General features: G+C 41.0%; 3 protein-coding genes across 16 annotated transcripts in view; 2 read left to right on the top strand and 1 right to left on the bottom strand.

The window, feature by feature from the left end:
* Positions 1-14,469, top strand: part of LOC132792442 (serine/threonine-protein kinase N) — a 42,726-nt gene extending 28,257 nt beyond the window's left edge. For 5 of the 13 annotated variants that reach the window (XM_060801827.1, XM_060801826.1, XM_060801825.1 and 2 more), the window contains exons 5-12: positions 5,924-7,228; positions 8,759-9,409; positions 11,030-11,176; positions 11,320-11,934; positions 12,971-13,342; positions 13,415-13,522; positions 13,588-13,728; positions 13,791-14,469. In XM_060801827.1, coding sequence (XP_060657810.1) covers positions 5,924-7,228; positions 8,759-9,409; positions 11,030-11,176; positions 11,320-11,934; positions 12,971-13,342; positions 13,415-13,522; positions 13,588-13,728; positions 13,791-13,934 — 3,483 coding nt within the window. In that variant the 3' untranslated portion in view covers positions 13,935-14,469. Of the gene's footprint in view, positions 1-5,923; positions 7,229-8,758; positions 9,410-10,680; positions 10,895-11,029; positions 11,177-11,319; positions 11,935-12,970; positions 13,343-13,414; positions 13,523-13,587; positions 13,729-13,790 lie in introns of those variants that run through there. The other 8 variants (XM_060801833.1, XM_060801823.1, XM_060801831.1 and 5 more) reach the window with 6 other exon arrangements.
* Positions 857-5,098, top strand: LOC132792444 (uncharacterized). Of its 2 annotated transcripts, none has more exons than XM_060801835.1 (4): positions 857-990; positions 2,240-2,602; positions 2,660-3,091; positions 3,158-5,098. In XM_060801835.1, exons 2-4 carry the CDS (start codon positions 2,417-2,419, stop codon positions 4,763-4,765), a joined length of 2,226 nt encoding a protein of 741 aa, XP_060657818.1. In that variant the 5' UTR covers positions 857-990; positions 2,240-2,416; the 3' UTR covers positions 4,766-5,098. The 2 variants fall into 2 exon arrangements, with proteins under 2 accessions (XP_060657818.1, XP_060657817.1); XM_060801834.1 differs by having other exon boundaries at positions 857-1,068.
* Positions 14,470-15,595: 1,126 nt separating the features above from the next.
* On the bottom strand, positions 15,596-16,208 carry LOC132792445 (uncharacterized). The gene is made up of 3 exons (XM_060801836.1): positions 16,100-16,208; positions 15,970-16,048; positions 15,596-15,905 (listed from the first exon to the last, which is right to left on the bottom strand). The coding sequence occupies exons 1-3, from the start codon at positions 16,100-16,102 to the stop codon at positions 15,658-15,660; spliced, it is 330 nt and encodes a 109-aa protein (XP_060657819.1). The 5' UTR covers positions 16,103-16,208; the 3' UTR covers positions 15,596-15,657.
* Positions 16,209-16,844: the final 636 nt, after the last annotated feature.

The raw sequence follows: 16,844 nt of genomic DNA, 5'->3' as shown, positions 1-16,844 counted from the left end.
GGTTTTACCCAGTAGATTTAACTAAGTTACTCGCTTTTCTTTTATGCTTAAGCTCTTGTAATCCATGGTCACTAAAAGACATTTAAATAGTGTGTAATCCATGGGCTGTCCCCCAGAGAGTATTCGCTTGTCGAAGTGCCACAATTTGTGTGCCCCTGCTGCTGTGGTGCTTCGTCTTCGCAGCAGGTTGCACAATATTTCCGACTTCCTGTCGCGTGGACAGATGATTGCTTTGTGTCCACGCTACTCTGATTTATTTGTGTTGACTGATGCTGTTTTGTGGCTTTGTTGTTATTCGACTCTTTGCGCGCCCCATTGGCATTTCTTGTGCTCAACATTACAAATTATATATTTACCAAGAGTTCCTCTCTTTCTCTCTGTCTCTCGGTCCATGCGTGGCCTACATTCTGTAGAGGAATCTTTATTCCTCCGTTTGTTGGCTGGCCACAGCTTATTTATTTGTGCAACGGAAAGGGGTGGAAATTCTTCTGTTGATGGGAGTGCAGTTTTTGACATAAACACATGCAACAACAGCAACCAGCAGCCAGCAACAGATGTTTTTCTTGGATATATTCTTGCCTGCCTTCGACGTCTTGTTCCCCGCTTCCATCGGAGGAGATAAACAAAAACGGTCAGCCAAATGCCCTTTGCTCATGTTGTGTGTTTGCTAAACATTAATAGAACTATGCTGAATAGATATATATGCACATAGATATATAAATCTATCTATATAGAGTTTCTACGATCTGTGCATATATCACAGAGAGAGAGCGAGAGAGAAAGAGAGCGAGTGAGACACATGAAACACACACACACAATTTGTTCTCTAGCAAATTTTCACGCATTTTCAGTTTCAGTTGAGTTCAGTTGCCGTTTGGGCTGCGTGCGCGTTTTGCGTGTTTTTCGTTCGCCGTTTTTCCGTTATTTTCCTTTTTGTTTTTGCCTCGTGACGTTTCGGTTTTGGTTTCTTTTCTTTTCATTTCTTTTTTGGTATAATTTTTTAAAAAAGGTTTTTAATTACTTTTCGGTCTGCAACGCATTTTTTTCGGTTGAAAACTTTATGCAGATGTAATTAAATGCGACAGTCACATACGCAAAAATATAAGATATACATACGTATATATAGTACATCAAACACAAACGCACTCTCACTTTGATTCCAGGCATAAACATTACGCATACGCAGCGTGTGCTCAAAAGTTTAATTTCATTTTCTGTACAAATTGCGTAATTTTTTTTTTTTATTTTCATGTATATTATTATTACATTTTTCCGCCTTTGTTGTTGTTGTTGTTGAGCGCTGCATTTTTATTTTCGTGCGTGCTTTGGCCCAAATAGGCTTTTGAGGTCATCTTGCGATTTTTTGTATTTTACAACAACGAACTCAACGAACTTATAAATAAATGCACATAAAATTAGAAACACAAATTTTACAAGCCGCGTGAAAAAAACAAAACTAAAATAAAAACTGAAAGTGTTTCGCTTGTTTTGTGCGTCGTTGAATGAAGCTAAAAATAATATTTAATTTAAAGAAAAATCCACGCAAGAATAAAGAAAGAAAAATTAATAAAGAGATGCAAGAATAACAATAAAACCGCCCACTGTGCGAGGGTGGCTCAAAAAGTGATTGAAATTGTTTCGACCAAAATCATGAAGTCATTTCCAATTTGTGCTCAATAAAGATATATGCAAAAGTCGTGATGAATCAGTTGTTATATATGGCTATTCGCATGGCACATTTATCAAATTATCTGTGCTGCGATATTTCACGTCTGATTTGTCTGTGACGCTTATTTTTAGCTTTTCAATTTGCATTAAGCAATGAATTTTAATTAAAGTTGAGTTATTAGTGCTTTTTTGATCAGTGCAACAAATGGAACAAACATTTTCCCTGTGATCTTTGGCAAATTCAATTAAGTTTTATAGATTGATTCAGTTGATGAATTCATTTCGGAGAGCATAGTTTTTGCTGGTGAAATTTTCATGAATTTTCTTTAAATTATTAAAAGATTTTAAATTTTATACATTGATTTATTTGATTGAGCATTGCAATAGTTTTTGCTGGTGAAATTGTTTGTGTTACAATCAATTTTCAACTAATGAATTGAAATGATTGAATTGTGTCTGTGCTGTGGGCATTTTCTCGATCACTTTTTGAACTGCCCTCGCCTGTGGATTAGTTCGCCGTTTGTTTGTTTGTCGAACTATCAAGAGCAACGTTTTCGCGTTATATTTTTAGCATAATCTATAAGAATATCAAGACTATATGCCGCATATCTGTGCCGATCTCAAAGCGTGTTCTCATCGAGTAGTAACCAAATTGGAGGCGCACCTTGAACAACGTTAGCAACATGTGTGTCTAACGAGTGTGTCCCGAACATTGTGTCTGTGTGTGTGAGCGTGTGTGTGAGTGATAATGAGTGAAAAGCGCGGGGAGGATCCTCCGCTGCCACATGAACTCACCGCAGAGTGGACTGTGCGCGCACAGTTGACATTCGCTCGGGGCGGGGAGCCAGTGCAGCAGGAGTACAATGCACAGGATCCGCTGCATCCGGTGCGAGTTGTCTACAAGTGGTGCACGCCCGAGGCGGAGCAGGAGAAGGTAAGCAAGCCGATTGCTGACTGTTCAAGTGTGGAAATTAATCAGCGATCATTGTAGGCAACGGCTGCCACAAGTTTTCGCAGCACCAACTCATCGGCCACGTATGCGGACTCGGCTTTTGGCAGTCCGCAGGCATCGAGAGTGACGCAGGCACCGCAAGCGGAGACTCCAGCCGGTGGCGTTACGGCTCAGGTGTGTGGCACACGTTGCCGCAGCACCTGTAACATTGTCGTCTCGGCCGTGGCAGACTTTCTGCCCGAACAGCTGGAGACGTTGAACGAGCCGTTTGTCTATCACAGCAAAGTGCGAGCACAGCAGCTGCGCGATGCCTATTCACAGACCAGCGACACGGAGGAGCAACGACTACAGCAACAGCAGCAGCAACAGTTGAAGCGTCGGCCCGCCGCCTACGATCAGCGACGTGCCACAACCGAGTCGCTGATGAACTTCTCGAGTCGGCGGCATGCGGAGGAGGCGAACACCTTTGTGGTGAGATAGTCTGAGCAACAACAGCAGTAGCAGCATCAGCTTTATGTTGTCTTTCATTCTTTGTAGCCAACCTACTCGCCCACGCCAACCACGCCCTCGTCCACATTCAAGTCAACGTCGCTGCCACGCATACCACAGTTACCGGCAACGCCGTCGCCACGTCTGCCCAATCTGGGGGAGAAGAAGCCACGCACTGTGCACATCGATGTCTACTGCACTGGGTCCGAGGAGGATGAGGATGAGTTGCAGGCGGATGCCGACGCGTCCAGCTCCGATTCGGAGGTGGATAGCAAGCAGCATCTGTACGAGTTGGACTCGAATTCCACGCCACAAACAGTGCTCGACAATGAGCAGATGCTGCTGCGTCATCAGCGCATTTCCAGCGGCGCTTTGCCACGTCGCCTTGCACAAAAGTCACCTCAACCAGGAGGAGGAGCTGCCAAGCAGCAGCAACAACCACAACAATTGAATCTCGGTCATGGCATCACGAAGTGCAGCACAGCCGAGGAGATCATCGAGTCTAAGCAGATGCTCTTTCGTCAGCACATTGGCGATCAGCGTGCCGTCAAGCTGTCCAATCTTCGCCAGAAATACCAGCGTCAGCCAAGCGACGAGACACAGAGCAGCTCATATCCAAATTCCTCGCGTTCCACTATGCCCAGGGATGCCACCTGCAGCAGCGTGTCGAGTGTACTCGCTGGCGACTGTGTGGATTCCTCCTGGAAGGAGACAGATGAACTAGACACGCCCAGTTTGCCAGCGTTTGCTGCACTCACCAAATCCGATAGCTTTGACTATGAGAACTCGCTTGATCGTGTGCGCATCAGGCAAATGGAACGCCTTTGGTCGCGTCAACACTCCTTGGAGCAGCCGCCAACACAACCGACAACAGCGATGCCTTTGTCGACGTCGCCGCATCCACACCTGACGACCATCACGGAGGTTCAGTCACAGCGCGGTCTGTTCCAGCGCAGCGATACGCTGCCTTCGGAATCGGATGCCTTCTCCGAGTCCAACATGGGCTTCAGCACGTATCCCGGACGGCAGGTGCATCAGATGTTGCATCTGCAACGCAATCGTCCCGGATTCCTGCAGTTCTTCGGTCCGCCTGCCAGTCCCGAGCCAACGCCGTTGCAAACGCCGCCGCAGACGGCGCCAGTGACGAGTGTAACGGGCGCTGCAGCCGCTGGCATCGATCCCTTCAAGCGACTGCATCCGGGCTATCGCTGGAAGAGCGAGGCACGCGACAATCTCAGCGTGCAAGCGGCACCCGGTTCACCCTCGTCGGAACGCAGTTCTCCACAGCTGCTCTCGGCAGCCAGCACAGTACTGAGATGCGGCAGCGAGGCACCGCCCAGCACCACATCGGCCACAACCTTTGGCACTGTAATGCCATCTCCATTGTTGCCGCGACGCTTTGACATCTCACGCGACAGTCCGAGCTTGGCCAGCGAGACGTCAGTGGTATCGGGCTACACTCAGGAGCATTTGGAGAAAACACGTCGCTTTGGCAATGTGGTTGCCATGCGCAAGCCGGGACATCATGTCGGTCCCACCAAGAATCCCAATTGCCACTGCGAGAGCTGCCAGCGCTGGCTCGCTGAACGTTTCCAGCTGCGCGGACGCGCCTTTTCCCTCGGCGAGCGACCGTTGCTCCGACGACCGCAACCCTAACTGGACTAGTGCTTAGGAAACAATTAGATAGACACTAAACCAAAAAAAAAAGATAATTTTGTCATTGCAGAGCTATTGAAATAGGATAATGAAGTGAGTGGAATTAGTGTCCGTCTGATAAGGAGTGGAAGATCATAGGAAGAGAGGAAAAATAAAGGAATTGAGGAAGAAGTTGAAGTCCGAAGGAAAAGAGAAATAATGGGGAAGAATATGAAGAAGTTAAAATAATTATCTATTTTAAACACACTCTAAGATAAGAAATTACTATTATAGTTACTCGGAAATTAGAGAGGAAGAGCAAGAATTTTTTTGGGAGATCTTAGATATGTGTGCTTAAGTCTCCTGTGAAGGTAGATGAATTATTTGTTTAGGGATTTCTTAGGTACATATAAGTAAAGTTTTTTGCTAAATTCTCTACTAAAGATTCATTAATTCTTAAGAATTTCGCTACGTCTGATACAAATATAATAGAAAATATAAGAATTCTTAAGATGTAAATGTACTTAAGAAATTTTTGTTAAAGTCTCCTTTAAAGATTAATTATTTGGTAGGAATATCTTTACGTCCGTTTCAGATCTCTTAAATTAGGGTGTCAAACTTCAAATGGTTCATTTTATGTTTATGTTTTAGCCTAAATATACAATTAAAATTGATCTTTTGGAAGGTATCGAAATTGTTTGCAACGCTTAGAAGCTTTCTTTTTAGCTAAACAAAGTGTTTCTCAAAGTTTAAATTTTACTTCTGTTCGATTTCAAACTCTGCATTGGCAATTCAACTTCGGTAGGCATCGATGTTAACAATTTCTTGTTGCTTTAGCTTGCATTTAACACTCTGCATAAGTTGCCAATCACCTATTAACCACAGAACCCAATCCCAACCCGAAATCCAATCCAATTCAAAGCCAAACCAAAACCCAAAAACCGATCGATCCATGCCACAGCTGTGCCTTACTTTAGTGACTTAAGTTTAAATATTGTTCAGAATGTTCCTCACATACACACACGAAATGTGCGCTGAATCAGTTCTTAATTGTTGGTAATGTAATAAACAATAAATAAATAAATTAGTGTTAAAAAAAGAACTTGTTGTTTATATTCCGCAACTTAGCATTGATTATTTCTTTATACTCATCATATTCTATTCAATTCCCTTTTACAGGCACATGGCCGTCTGTCGGAGTCGTCGCGTAAACTTGATCTCTTGCGGTACTCCCTGGAGCTGCGACGCCAGGAGTTGCCCAGCGACTCGCCCACCGCTCAGCTGCTCAAGCAGGAGCTGCAGATTGTCCAGCAATCAACGTCGCCGGCGCCCGTGCATTACACATCGCTGCAATCGGGTCCCGGGGGATTGTTGGGCGGCAAGTCGTATCAATCAGTATCGTCGTTGGGCCGTTGTGCCAGCGTCACGGGCAAGCTGGAGGTGCGTCTGATGGGCTGTCAGGATCTGTTGGAGGATGTGCCCGGACGTTCGCGACGCGACAAGGACAACAACTCGAGTCCGGGGGATCTGCGCAGCTTTGTCAAGGGCGTCACATCGCGCAGCAGCTCCAAGAGCTATTCGGTGAAGGACGAGACCTCGTTCGAGATCATGGCGGCCATTAAGCTGGACAACATCACGGTGGGACAGACGTCGTGGAAGCCCTGCTCGCAGCAGGCTTGGGATCAGCGTTTTTCCATCGATCTAGACCGCTCCAGGGAGCTTGAGATTGGCGTTTATTGGAGAGACTGGCGTTCGCTGTGCGCTGTGAAGGTGTTGCGCTTGGAGGAGTTCATTGACGATGTGCGCCATGGCATGGCACTGCAGCTGGAGCCGCAGGGTCTGCTCTTTGCCGAGATCAAGTTTCTCAATCCGATGATCTCGCAGAAACCGAAACTGCGCCGTCAACGCATGATCTTCAATCGCCAGCAGGCCAAGAACATACCGCGTGCCAAGCAAATGAACATCAATGTGGCCACCTGGGGTCGATTGCTCAAGCGCAATCCACCGAGTCATGGACACCTCACCTCCGCTGGCTCTACCGTCTCGGTGGGTCGTGCCTCGCCTCCGTTGGCCAGCAACAACGCGTCACGCGACTCCGAGTCGCCGATTTCACGCACGCCTTCCTCCGATGCACTTGCCATCGAACCCGAACCGTATTCACCCGGCGAACAGGCCCAGAACATGGAGTTCGACCCGGATGCAGGACTGCACGAGCACGTGGAGACCCCAGGCGAGTATCCAGATCCCGCTGCCAGCGGCTTAAGTGGCATGCGTCCACTGTCCATGCACATGCAGGGCATCAGTGTGCTGCCTCCGGAGACGCCGCCGCCAGCGGCTGCCAACAATGCCTCGAATGCGGGCAGACCCAATACGCTCAGCCTGCAGATGCCTGGCAAGACGCCGCCCACCCGCACTGCCGCGCCCACCACCGCACCGCCACCGCCGCCCGTGCTCAAGTCTGTGACGCCTGTGTTGGATCAAGAGGTAAGCTTGCGTTTCACTTATTTCTGCTTGTGAATTGTGTATGGCAATTACCTTTCACTTCTACACCAAACTCTATTCGCACTTGTATATATATCTACCTATATTCTATATAATATCTACATATACAGATACGATTTGTATAAACTGATTAGCTGTAAAGTATCTGTAGCTGATTGATCGTTGATCGTTGTGCCTCTGCCAGCTGTGCTCCATTCATTATGTACAAATGCAATCAATTCATCAATCATCAGACTGTATAGCTCCATTTTTGCTTTGGTGTTGGCTCTCTAACTGTACATACCTATATATAGAATTATATTATTATCGGTATATATCTTTAGTCATTTGAATAGCAACCAAAACTCCATACAGAACTACTATGCTCAAGGTTGAGCTTCATTTGGTCATCACTATTTGTATCTGCCTGCATTATACATATTATTCTTCGACATCAAAATATTTAAGAATAACTACATATATAATACAATGATGGAACTTGAATTTATTAGTATTTTTTTGAACAGTTATTTTGAACTACATCATTTCATTTCATTTATAAATAGAAGCGATATTTGGTTACTTTATAAAAGAAGAAGATAAATTGCATGATATTATTTTTATGAAATTAGCTTGGAAAAATATACTACATACTATATTTATAGTATGTATAGTATACTATATTTTATAGTATTTTCTGGAACACTAGTTCGTATTATAGTCTTATGCTTGAAGTCAATAGTTTCAAATGTATTTAGATGTTAGCTATTTTCATTTCATTTCTTTTAAGGTATTAGAACTAGTTTTAAGCGATGCTTTCAGATAATATATTTAGAATATTGTTCATTTCTCATGCAAGGTTCAAAGGTGGCTTTTAATAGGTTGAGGTGGTCTTAAGCCTTTTCTTTTTTTTTGAGCTGGTTCCGTTACACTGCATGATATCAGGGTGATAATTGCATTCAAAGTCGCTATCTCAGTCAAATTCATGCTACTCTTATGAACTAGTTCCGCGAAATGGAACAAGCTCTTCTGAACTAGTTCCGCCATATGGGACTAGCAATATCAGGAACTTCATCTTTCTGCATACAGCTTCTGCTTAGCTCTCTCTCTATATTCTCTTTCTTCCTTTGACTATCTTTCACTATATTTCACTTCCATCTCTTTTACTATTCCATTCTTCATTTCCTATCTTTCTCTACTTTTCTGTCTCATTCTGTGGGTCGTACTCGCTGTCTATCCGGTGTCTCTTGTCCTTTTTGTTGCACGTTCAAACGTTCTTATCAACAGTCGTGTTATTTATATTTCTCTCTCTTTTATGTACTCCTTGACATCACTTCGTTTTGCTCTCTTCCCACTCTTCTTGCCTGCTGTTTGCTTCATGCTTTGCGCCTGTCTGTCTGTCTATGTCTGTGTGTCTGATTGTGTGTGGTTGTGTGTGTCTGCTCTGCGTTTGTGTGGGTGTGCGTGTGCGTGTGCGTGTGTTTGTGTGTGTGTAAACGTCCATGCTGCCATGATGCCGTTAATCGCCGACAGTTGCAGGATGCGTTGCACGAATTTGACTTCCTCGCCGAGCTGGAGTCGTATCCCAACACCCTGCGTCGCCCGCTGCGACCACCAACGGAGCAGCCACAGCTCGAGTTGTTGGAGCAACAGCAACAATTGGAGCGCATGGCTGAAGCTGTTATGCCCCTGCAAGAGTCGCCACCCGTGCTCGCTGAACCACTAACCAGCATTCTGCCGCTCGCCAATCGCCACACTCACCAACCACACTACCACAACCAACAACAACACCACAACAGCAACTGCAGCCAGAGCAGCAGCCACAGCAACAGCAACCAGTTCCACAAAGATCGCAGTCAAAGCGCTAGCGAGCTCTCCTTACCAATAAGCAACCAATTTCAGTTCCAGCAGCAACCAGCAATGCATCATCACCAAATCAATGCTTCCCTGGTGCCCAACCTCTTGTCCAAGGAGTCGCCATCGGCGGTGGAGCAGCAACTGCATCGTCCAGTGCTGACGCTGCCGCCGGTGGTGCTCCTCAGTGGCGGACGTCGTGCGGACGACGAGGAGCCAATTCCCGCATCCCCGTTGGTCGAGTATCCCGAGGACGATGATGAGTATTTGTACAATGGGGGGCTGCAGTCCAGCCACAGTTCCAGTGCCGGCGATCGTTTCTGTGTGGAGGTTAGGAGGTTTTATTTCATTTGATACCCTTTTTGATTTTGTTACTTTGGCTATGGTTTTGGTTATTTGGTTTTTGTCCATGTTTTTTTGTATGTGTTTCCCTGTTTTATTGTTGTTACTGTTATCTTGTTCGATTTACGTTGCCTTACGTGTTTTTCAAATTTATCATTAACAGCGCACTCTCACACACACGCACTCACATGTAGCGCACAGTAACAGTAAACAGTTAACATAACATAATGCACACGAAGTAACAGCTAACTGCAAAATGTTAAGCGCACGTAGTTAACAGTTAACAGTAGATTGCTATGTAAATAACATTAGTTGCACACGTAGTTGAACTAACAGCAAGCTGTCATGTAAATTGCAATGCATGCACTAGTAGAAGAGATAACAGTAGAATGGTATTGTAAATGGTATTGCAGTTAATTAGGCGTAGCCTTTGAATGTAATAATGTTGTAAACTCATTTAGTTTTAGCGTTATTTAAATCTAACAACAAAAAGCTCTGAATAATTAAGATTGTTAATGTGTAAATGCGTTCTACAGAGGTTCTACTGTATTGAACAGGTGCCATATTTTGACCATAACAAGATAAATTATTAAATATGTTGAATAAGAACGACCCAATACTCTACCCAAGAAAAGTAAATAGTCTACACTTAATTTATTGTGTAGCAAGTGAAATCAGTTAGCTAAGATGCCAGAGAATAAAGACAACACTCATCACATTTAAAATTTGACAATTTAAAAGCAACAACCGCGACATTCGAAAGGTAAATAATGTGTGCAAGATGAAATGTTAAGCGAGGCGATTTAAGTGCTTAAAATATACACCTAAATATAATTTAATATTAAATTATACTAGATACGATCTGTTCACGTGCCAGCAAACCAGAAGAAAAAAGGGATGGCTTCTTTCATGTTATTCTCTGTGTACATTTGTATGTGTTGCAGTCAGTCATCACCCTGTATATGTATTTGTGTTTGTGTCTTTGTCCCCCCCTTTTCACACGTTGCACGTAACCAGAACGTCAGCGTTTGCTTATTATTTTTCCCATTTTTTCCATATTCACGTTGCTCTATATATATATATATATTTAAATATATATAGACATATACAATTTGTACTGCGACTAAGCACATTTGCCCGCCTTTACGCTGTCAATTTTTAGAGCAGAGAATTTCACTGGCCTCTCTCTCGCAGTGGTCATGACACTGGCCACTGGCCGCCACATTCAGTTGTTGACAAATCGATCTATAGGTTAAATCGCGTATGTGGAATAGCGCCATCATGATATTGCCAACATTTCAGGCTCTGGCACAGCTTGTGAGGCAAATCTGTGCGCAGGAAAAGCATCAACAGCAACAACAACAACAGCAGCAACAACAAACGCATCATCTTCATCATCAGTTGGCCTTAGTCAGGCCTCTGCATCATTTGTTGCTGACAACAGCAACAACATCCACATCAAGCACTGCACCTGTATGTGTTGTTCAAAGCACTCGTTTTTTTTTGTGTGTTTGTGTGATTTAAAGTAAATAAGAAAAACAGCCAGACGCTGCCAATAGTTCAAACAAACGAAAAACCGAAAAAACAAAACCCAACTGACTCTTGCAGGCAAAGATCAATCTTGTACATATTACCATTGAACCCCTTGAGGCGTCTCCCACAACGAGCTTCATCATTGACGATTCCCTCGCGGAGACGGTGGCCATTGAAAGTGTTTTAATAGAATCGGTTGAGTCAGTGCAGCCCATCGATGAGGTATATCGCACTACAATTGCAAACAAAATGATAATTATTCAGAGCTTTTTCAAGAAGTTAACTAACCCAAAACAGAATGAATCTTAAGTGAATGTTTCCTAAATCATTTTCAACTGCAACATTTTGGTTTTATTCTCCACCAGGTTATACCACAGATGGGCAAGCTCTATTTGGGCACACAACAGCAGCAGCAACAACAACAACAGCAGCAATTGGCCTATGTGCAGTCATCGCCCATAATACAGGAGCCACCCACGCCAACAATCTATGGCAACAATTCGACGAGTGCTCCGCAATTCCCGCAGCCAGCGCAGCGTCAGGACAAGCAGCAGCAACAACAACAACAGCAACCCATCTATGCCAATCAATACGAGTTGAATGTGGCCAAGGCCGCAGCTGGCGCCTCAACCAGCGGCAGCAGCAGCGGCGGACGTCGCAATGTGGCACGTGGTCTGCAGTATCGTGAACCAGCTGGCTACGAGGCGTTGCGTGCCGGCGGCCAGCCACCGAATGCTGGCATGTTGTCGATGGAGAACTTCCGGCTGCTGAGCGTGCTGGGACGCGGACACTTTGGCAAGGTGATATTGTCGCAGCTGCGCAGCAACAATCAGTACTATGCCATCAAGGCGCTGAAGAAGGGCGACATCATCGCTAGAGACGAGGTCGAGTCGCTGCTCAGCGAGAAGCGCATCTTCGAGGTGGCCAACGCCATGCGCCATCCGTTCTTAGTCAATTTGTATTCGTGTTTCCAAACCGAGGTGAGCTTGACAATTATTCAAAAATAATTAATATACAGTTAAATTATAGTGTTTCGTTCTTCTATAAAAGTAAAAAATTAGTTCACCAATAATTAAAATTCTTAATTCGCGTGACCTACAACACTTTTCCTTAATCGCTCAGATAATTTGCTAACAGTTTTTTAATTGTTTTGATAATTTTTTGAAAAAGAACAATTTGCTTAAATATGTTAGCTGCATTTAAAAATTTTATTGATTTAGATTAATTAAGTAGTTGAACCAGAAAAAGCAACACTATTTATTATCATAACACATTATAGGGAACATATTCAGATCAAACCTTACGCTCATAAGAAAAACGAACTTAAATGTTTATTAACAATTGTATGAATGAAATAATTGTTATTTTAATTAAAATTGAAGTTTGGGTCTCAAGATATTGATAGTATAAAATTCAGTTACTTTTCAACAAATTCTTGTTACTAACGTTTTTAGACACATATTTAACTAGAAATAATTTAGTACATTATAGAATCTCATCCAACTTAAAGTTCTCTTACAGTTGGTTTTTAATTAAAATTGAAATGTGATTAGGTCTTTAATTAATGTCAATATAAAACTCAGTTACTTTTCAAAAAACTATTGTAACTAAAGAGCTTAAATCTACAAATAATTTAGTACTTCAACGAACCTGTTCGACCTTAAAGTTCTTTCTCAATTGTTTATATACTGAGAAAATAATTGTTTTATTAATTGAAAATTAAATGTGTTTCAGTTTTTTGCTATTGCTAGTACAAAATATAATTACTTGACAATAAATTCTATTTACTAAAGTGACAAATCATTAGATTTAAATGTTGAGACGTCCAATTGGAAATATTTCCAACATTTGCTTAAGTACTTAGGAGTTATAGCTTTATACTTTCTTTTTAATGTTATCAGCATTTCATTATTAAGATCTTAAATCTTTTCATTTAGTTGCTCAAGTGTTCTAATAGCTGAACAAATTCAACTACTTAAACAGCATAATGATGAATAACTTTTTTCGTCGTTACAGCAACATGTGTGCTTTGTAATGGAATACGCCGCCGGCGGTGATCTGATGATGCACATCCACACGGACGTCTTCTTGGAGCCGCGTGCTGTGTTCTACGCAGCTTGCGTGGTGCTGGGACTGCAGTATTTGCATGAGAATAAGATTATCTATCGAGATCTGAAGTTGGATAACTTGCTGCTCGATACGGATGGCTATGTGAAGATTGCCGACTTTGGGCTGTGCAAGGAGGGAATGGGCTTTGGTGATCGCACTGGCACCTTTTGTGGCACACCCGAGTTCCTTGCACCTGAGGTGCTAACGGAAACATCGTACACACGTGCTGTGGACTGGTGGGGATTGGGTGTGCTCATCTTTGAGATGCTGGTGGGAGAGGTAAGTGTCTGCATTGGAAACATTAAGATTGATTGAAGAGGTTGCTTATTGAATTGCTGCTTTTTATTACAGTCACCATTCCCGGGCGACGATGAGGAGGAAGTCTTTGACTCGATTGTTAACGATGAGGTGCGCTATCCGCGCTTCCTCTCACTGGAGGCCATTGCCGTGATGCGTCGGGTAAGAAGTGCATTCGTTGTCTATCAAGTGTCAATTAACTTATGGCTTTTTATTATTATAAACAGCTGCTGCGCAAGAATCCAGAGCGGCGACTGGGCTCATCGGAGCGTGATGCGGAGGATGTCAAGAAGCAGGCGTTCTTCCGCTCCATCGTTTGGGATGATTTGCTGCTGCGCAAGGTGAAGCCACCATTTGTACCCACCATTGTAAGAATTCAATCGATACATCACAATACTTGAATGTGTTTTTAACTGAGTTGTGTTTGTAGAACCATTTGGAGGATGTCTCGAACTTTGATGAGGAATTCACGTCGGAGAAGGCGCAACTGACGCCGCCAAAGGAGCCGCGACATTTGTCCGATGACGAGCAGCTGCTCTTCCAGGACTTTTCATATACGGCCGAGTGGTGTTAATCGGCCTTCAGCAGCTCACAGAGCTGAGCGTAGCTCAGTCGATAAATAAGTTATAACTAATGCTTTTACACATGTGCAGCATTGTTGCCACATTAATCTGAGGAGAAACTATATATATATATATAATAATAATAATATATTGTATTGTATTGTATTTGTAAACCTTGTGCATGTTGCTCAGAAGCATTAACCAAATTGCCTAGAATTCTACATTCATGTGTAACCTGTGCATCATCATCATCATCATTATCAATATCATTATCGTCATTATCAATCAATTGCCAGAGTTTCCCCATTAAATTAATATTTAGCATGTCATAACAATCATTATACAAGGGTTAACATATTATGTGAGTTGTATATTTTTCGGTTTTGTTTTATCCTAAACGAATGAAAACATTGAAAATGCATTGAATAGTCTGACGAACCTTTGGAAAAAAGAACGCCTTATGCGCATTGTTGTAGATTTTTTGGAAAGATTTTCGGAGGCCAGGTTCTATATATTTATATAAAATAAAAAAAAAAAACAAGAAAACTGAGAATGTGAGAGAAAAGTTAAGCATATTTATACACAGCTATTTTACAAGCGCCAGTAGATGAGTTATATGAACATCAAGTAAACCTACACAATCACACAACACACACACATATATGTATTTTCATAATAATCATACAGAAGAAAATCACATTGAAAATGTTGAGAGAACAAATGAAAAAACACAAGTCATAATATTGTATGCACTACAATTAATTATACACATACACATCAGATAATAATAATAATATGAAGAAGAAAAAGAAGAAGAAACAGAGCTCATCTCTATATACTATATATACATATACATATACACTTATAAACAAAAATATTTACAATTTTTAAAACTGTATATTTTCTTGCGTTTTTATCAACTCCTCAGCCCATTGCCCGAGTTGAAAATTATTTTAATTATTTTTTAAATTATACACATACATGCTTATACATTTGTTATTTATTATTGTACTTTAAAACCAACCAACAAAACAAACATAAAAACTGTATTGCTTTGAGCATTTTTTTTAAAACATGTAATTCATTTTCTTATCGAACATAATTTGTTTGTATGCGGTGCACGCTTTAAATAACAAAACAACAACAACAAAAACATAAAAAAAAAAACAACTTATTAATATAACAGAAATGAAACCGCAAAACATTAAAAACTGCAATTTATGCAAAATTTTGTGAATTTTTCAATTGCATGCAATCAGATTGTTGTACGTTTAAGGACATATATGCTATATAAATAATGTAATTTTTAATTTGTATCTAAGTTGTAGTATTCGATAATTGAAATTAGTTTAAGTTACACTTATGTCAAGATAATTATATTACGATTATTAATTACAATTACAACTACGATTACGTTTATGAATATTGATTGATTGTGCATAATCCAAAATGCAGCGAGATCTATTGTCATTTATTTATGTGCATAGCCCAAGGGACTCAATCTGGATCTGGATTATCAACGGAGACAGCTTAAGAATAAATACATATATAGATTACGGCAGCACTTGGGTCTATGCATATAATTGTTATTTATGCAACTATGATATGATTTTGAATAAATGTATCTATCGCTATTAAATAAACAACGAGTGCAGTTTTATTTAGTACAAAATATTTTATTAAATAATGTATCTATTTATTGGAATATTACAAACAGTTTTCTTAACTAAACATTTACTTTTCGTTGAAACCTTCTGTGATTTGGTAATACAATATATTGCCTGTATTGTCTGCAATGGCCATAAAGATTAGACTTTTTGGCAGCAACTTTTGTAGACTGTTAATTTGTTTAAAGTCTATGTCCTTGGAGTGTGGTAGGGGAATATAGGCAACCTGTTGATTGTCCTCCTGCTTTTGTGCGCTCAAATAAAACAAATTGAGACTGCGCTCAAATTGTGGTTGAATGTCGATCAAACGTTCATCTGAATATAGAAAGTTGTATTGCTTAAGAACAAAAAAATATATAATTCTACAAGTTATATTTACCATTTAATATATCCGCATAAACTAGCTTTGCCAAGGCGCGTTTTACTGCATTTAAATCGGTGCAAACTGAATCCAAGTCCTGCAAAGTTAATTGCTAATCGGGTTTTTTAAATGCTGATTGTTAACTCACCATAATTACCAGATTGTTTAGCTTAATTCATTATGTTTGTTTATTAATGAACAACAAAAATCATTTGTGAAGTTGGAGAAATATTTATCGGTGCGCATCCACGATTTGTTAAAATATAAATACAAGAAGCGAACAGCTGTTTTTAATGCGCTACTGACGTCACAATTGAGCACTGCAGCAGTGTTGTTAAGTGTTGATAAATGTAGCAAAAGGCGGCAATTTCAAATGGCATTTACAAACATTAAAAACTTGTATACAATGATTTTCAACGGCTAAAATAACTTTTCCTTTTTGTAGGAGCGCTAAGTAATAAGTTTATTGCGAAAATTATAATATAGGACTTGTTTTTATTATATTAAAAGAATATTATTGCTTATTATAAAATGTATTTCAAATCTTAAATGGATAGTAAATTTTTATTTTCTAAAAAGAAAAAGATATTGCATATAAATAATGTTGTTTGCGACTACTATTACTATTACAATTTCATGGTCATAAATTTGTATCATTTTATATACTAATTGTACAATTTAGTTCGTATAAATTTGTTTATTTTATTTTATTTATTGAATATACTTCAGAATATTAATTAACTAGAAAATATGAAATTCTAATATTTATTCCAACTTAATTTATTATATTAAATTCCAGCTACATTTGTGTAGTGAAACTGGGCATTATAATGCAAATAATATTCGATTGGCACTCGAATCGTCTATAAAACAGAATTGCGCACTACTTGGGT

This window comes from Drosophila nasuta, chromosome 3 (genome assembly GCF_023558535.2).
Source record: "Drosophila nasuta strain 15112-1781.00 chromosome 3, ASM2355853v1, whole genome shotgun sequence".
Lineage (NCBI taxonomy): Eukaryota > Metazoa > Arthropoda > Insecta > Diptera > Drosophilidae > Drosophila > Drosophila nasuta.
This window is presented reverse-complemented; position numbering and strand designations above follow the sequence as displayed.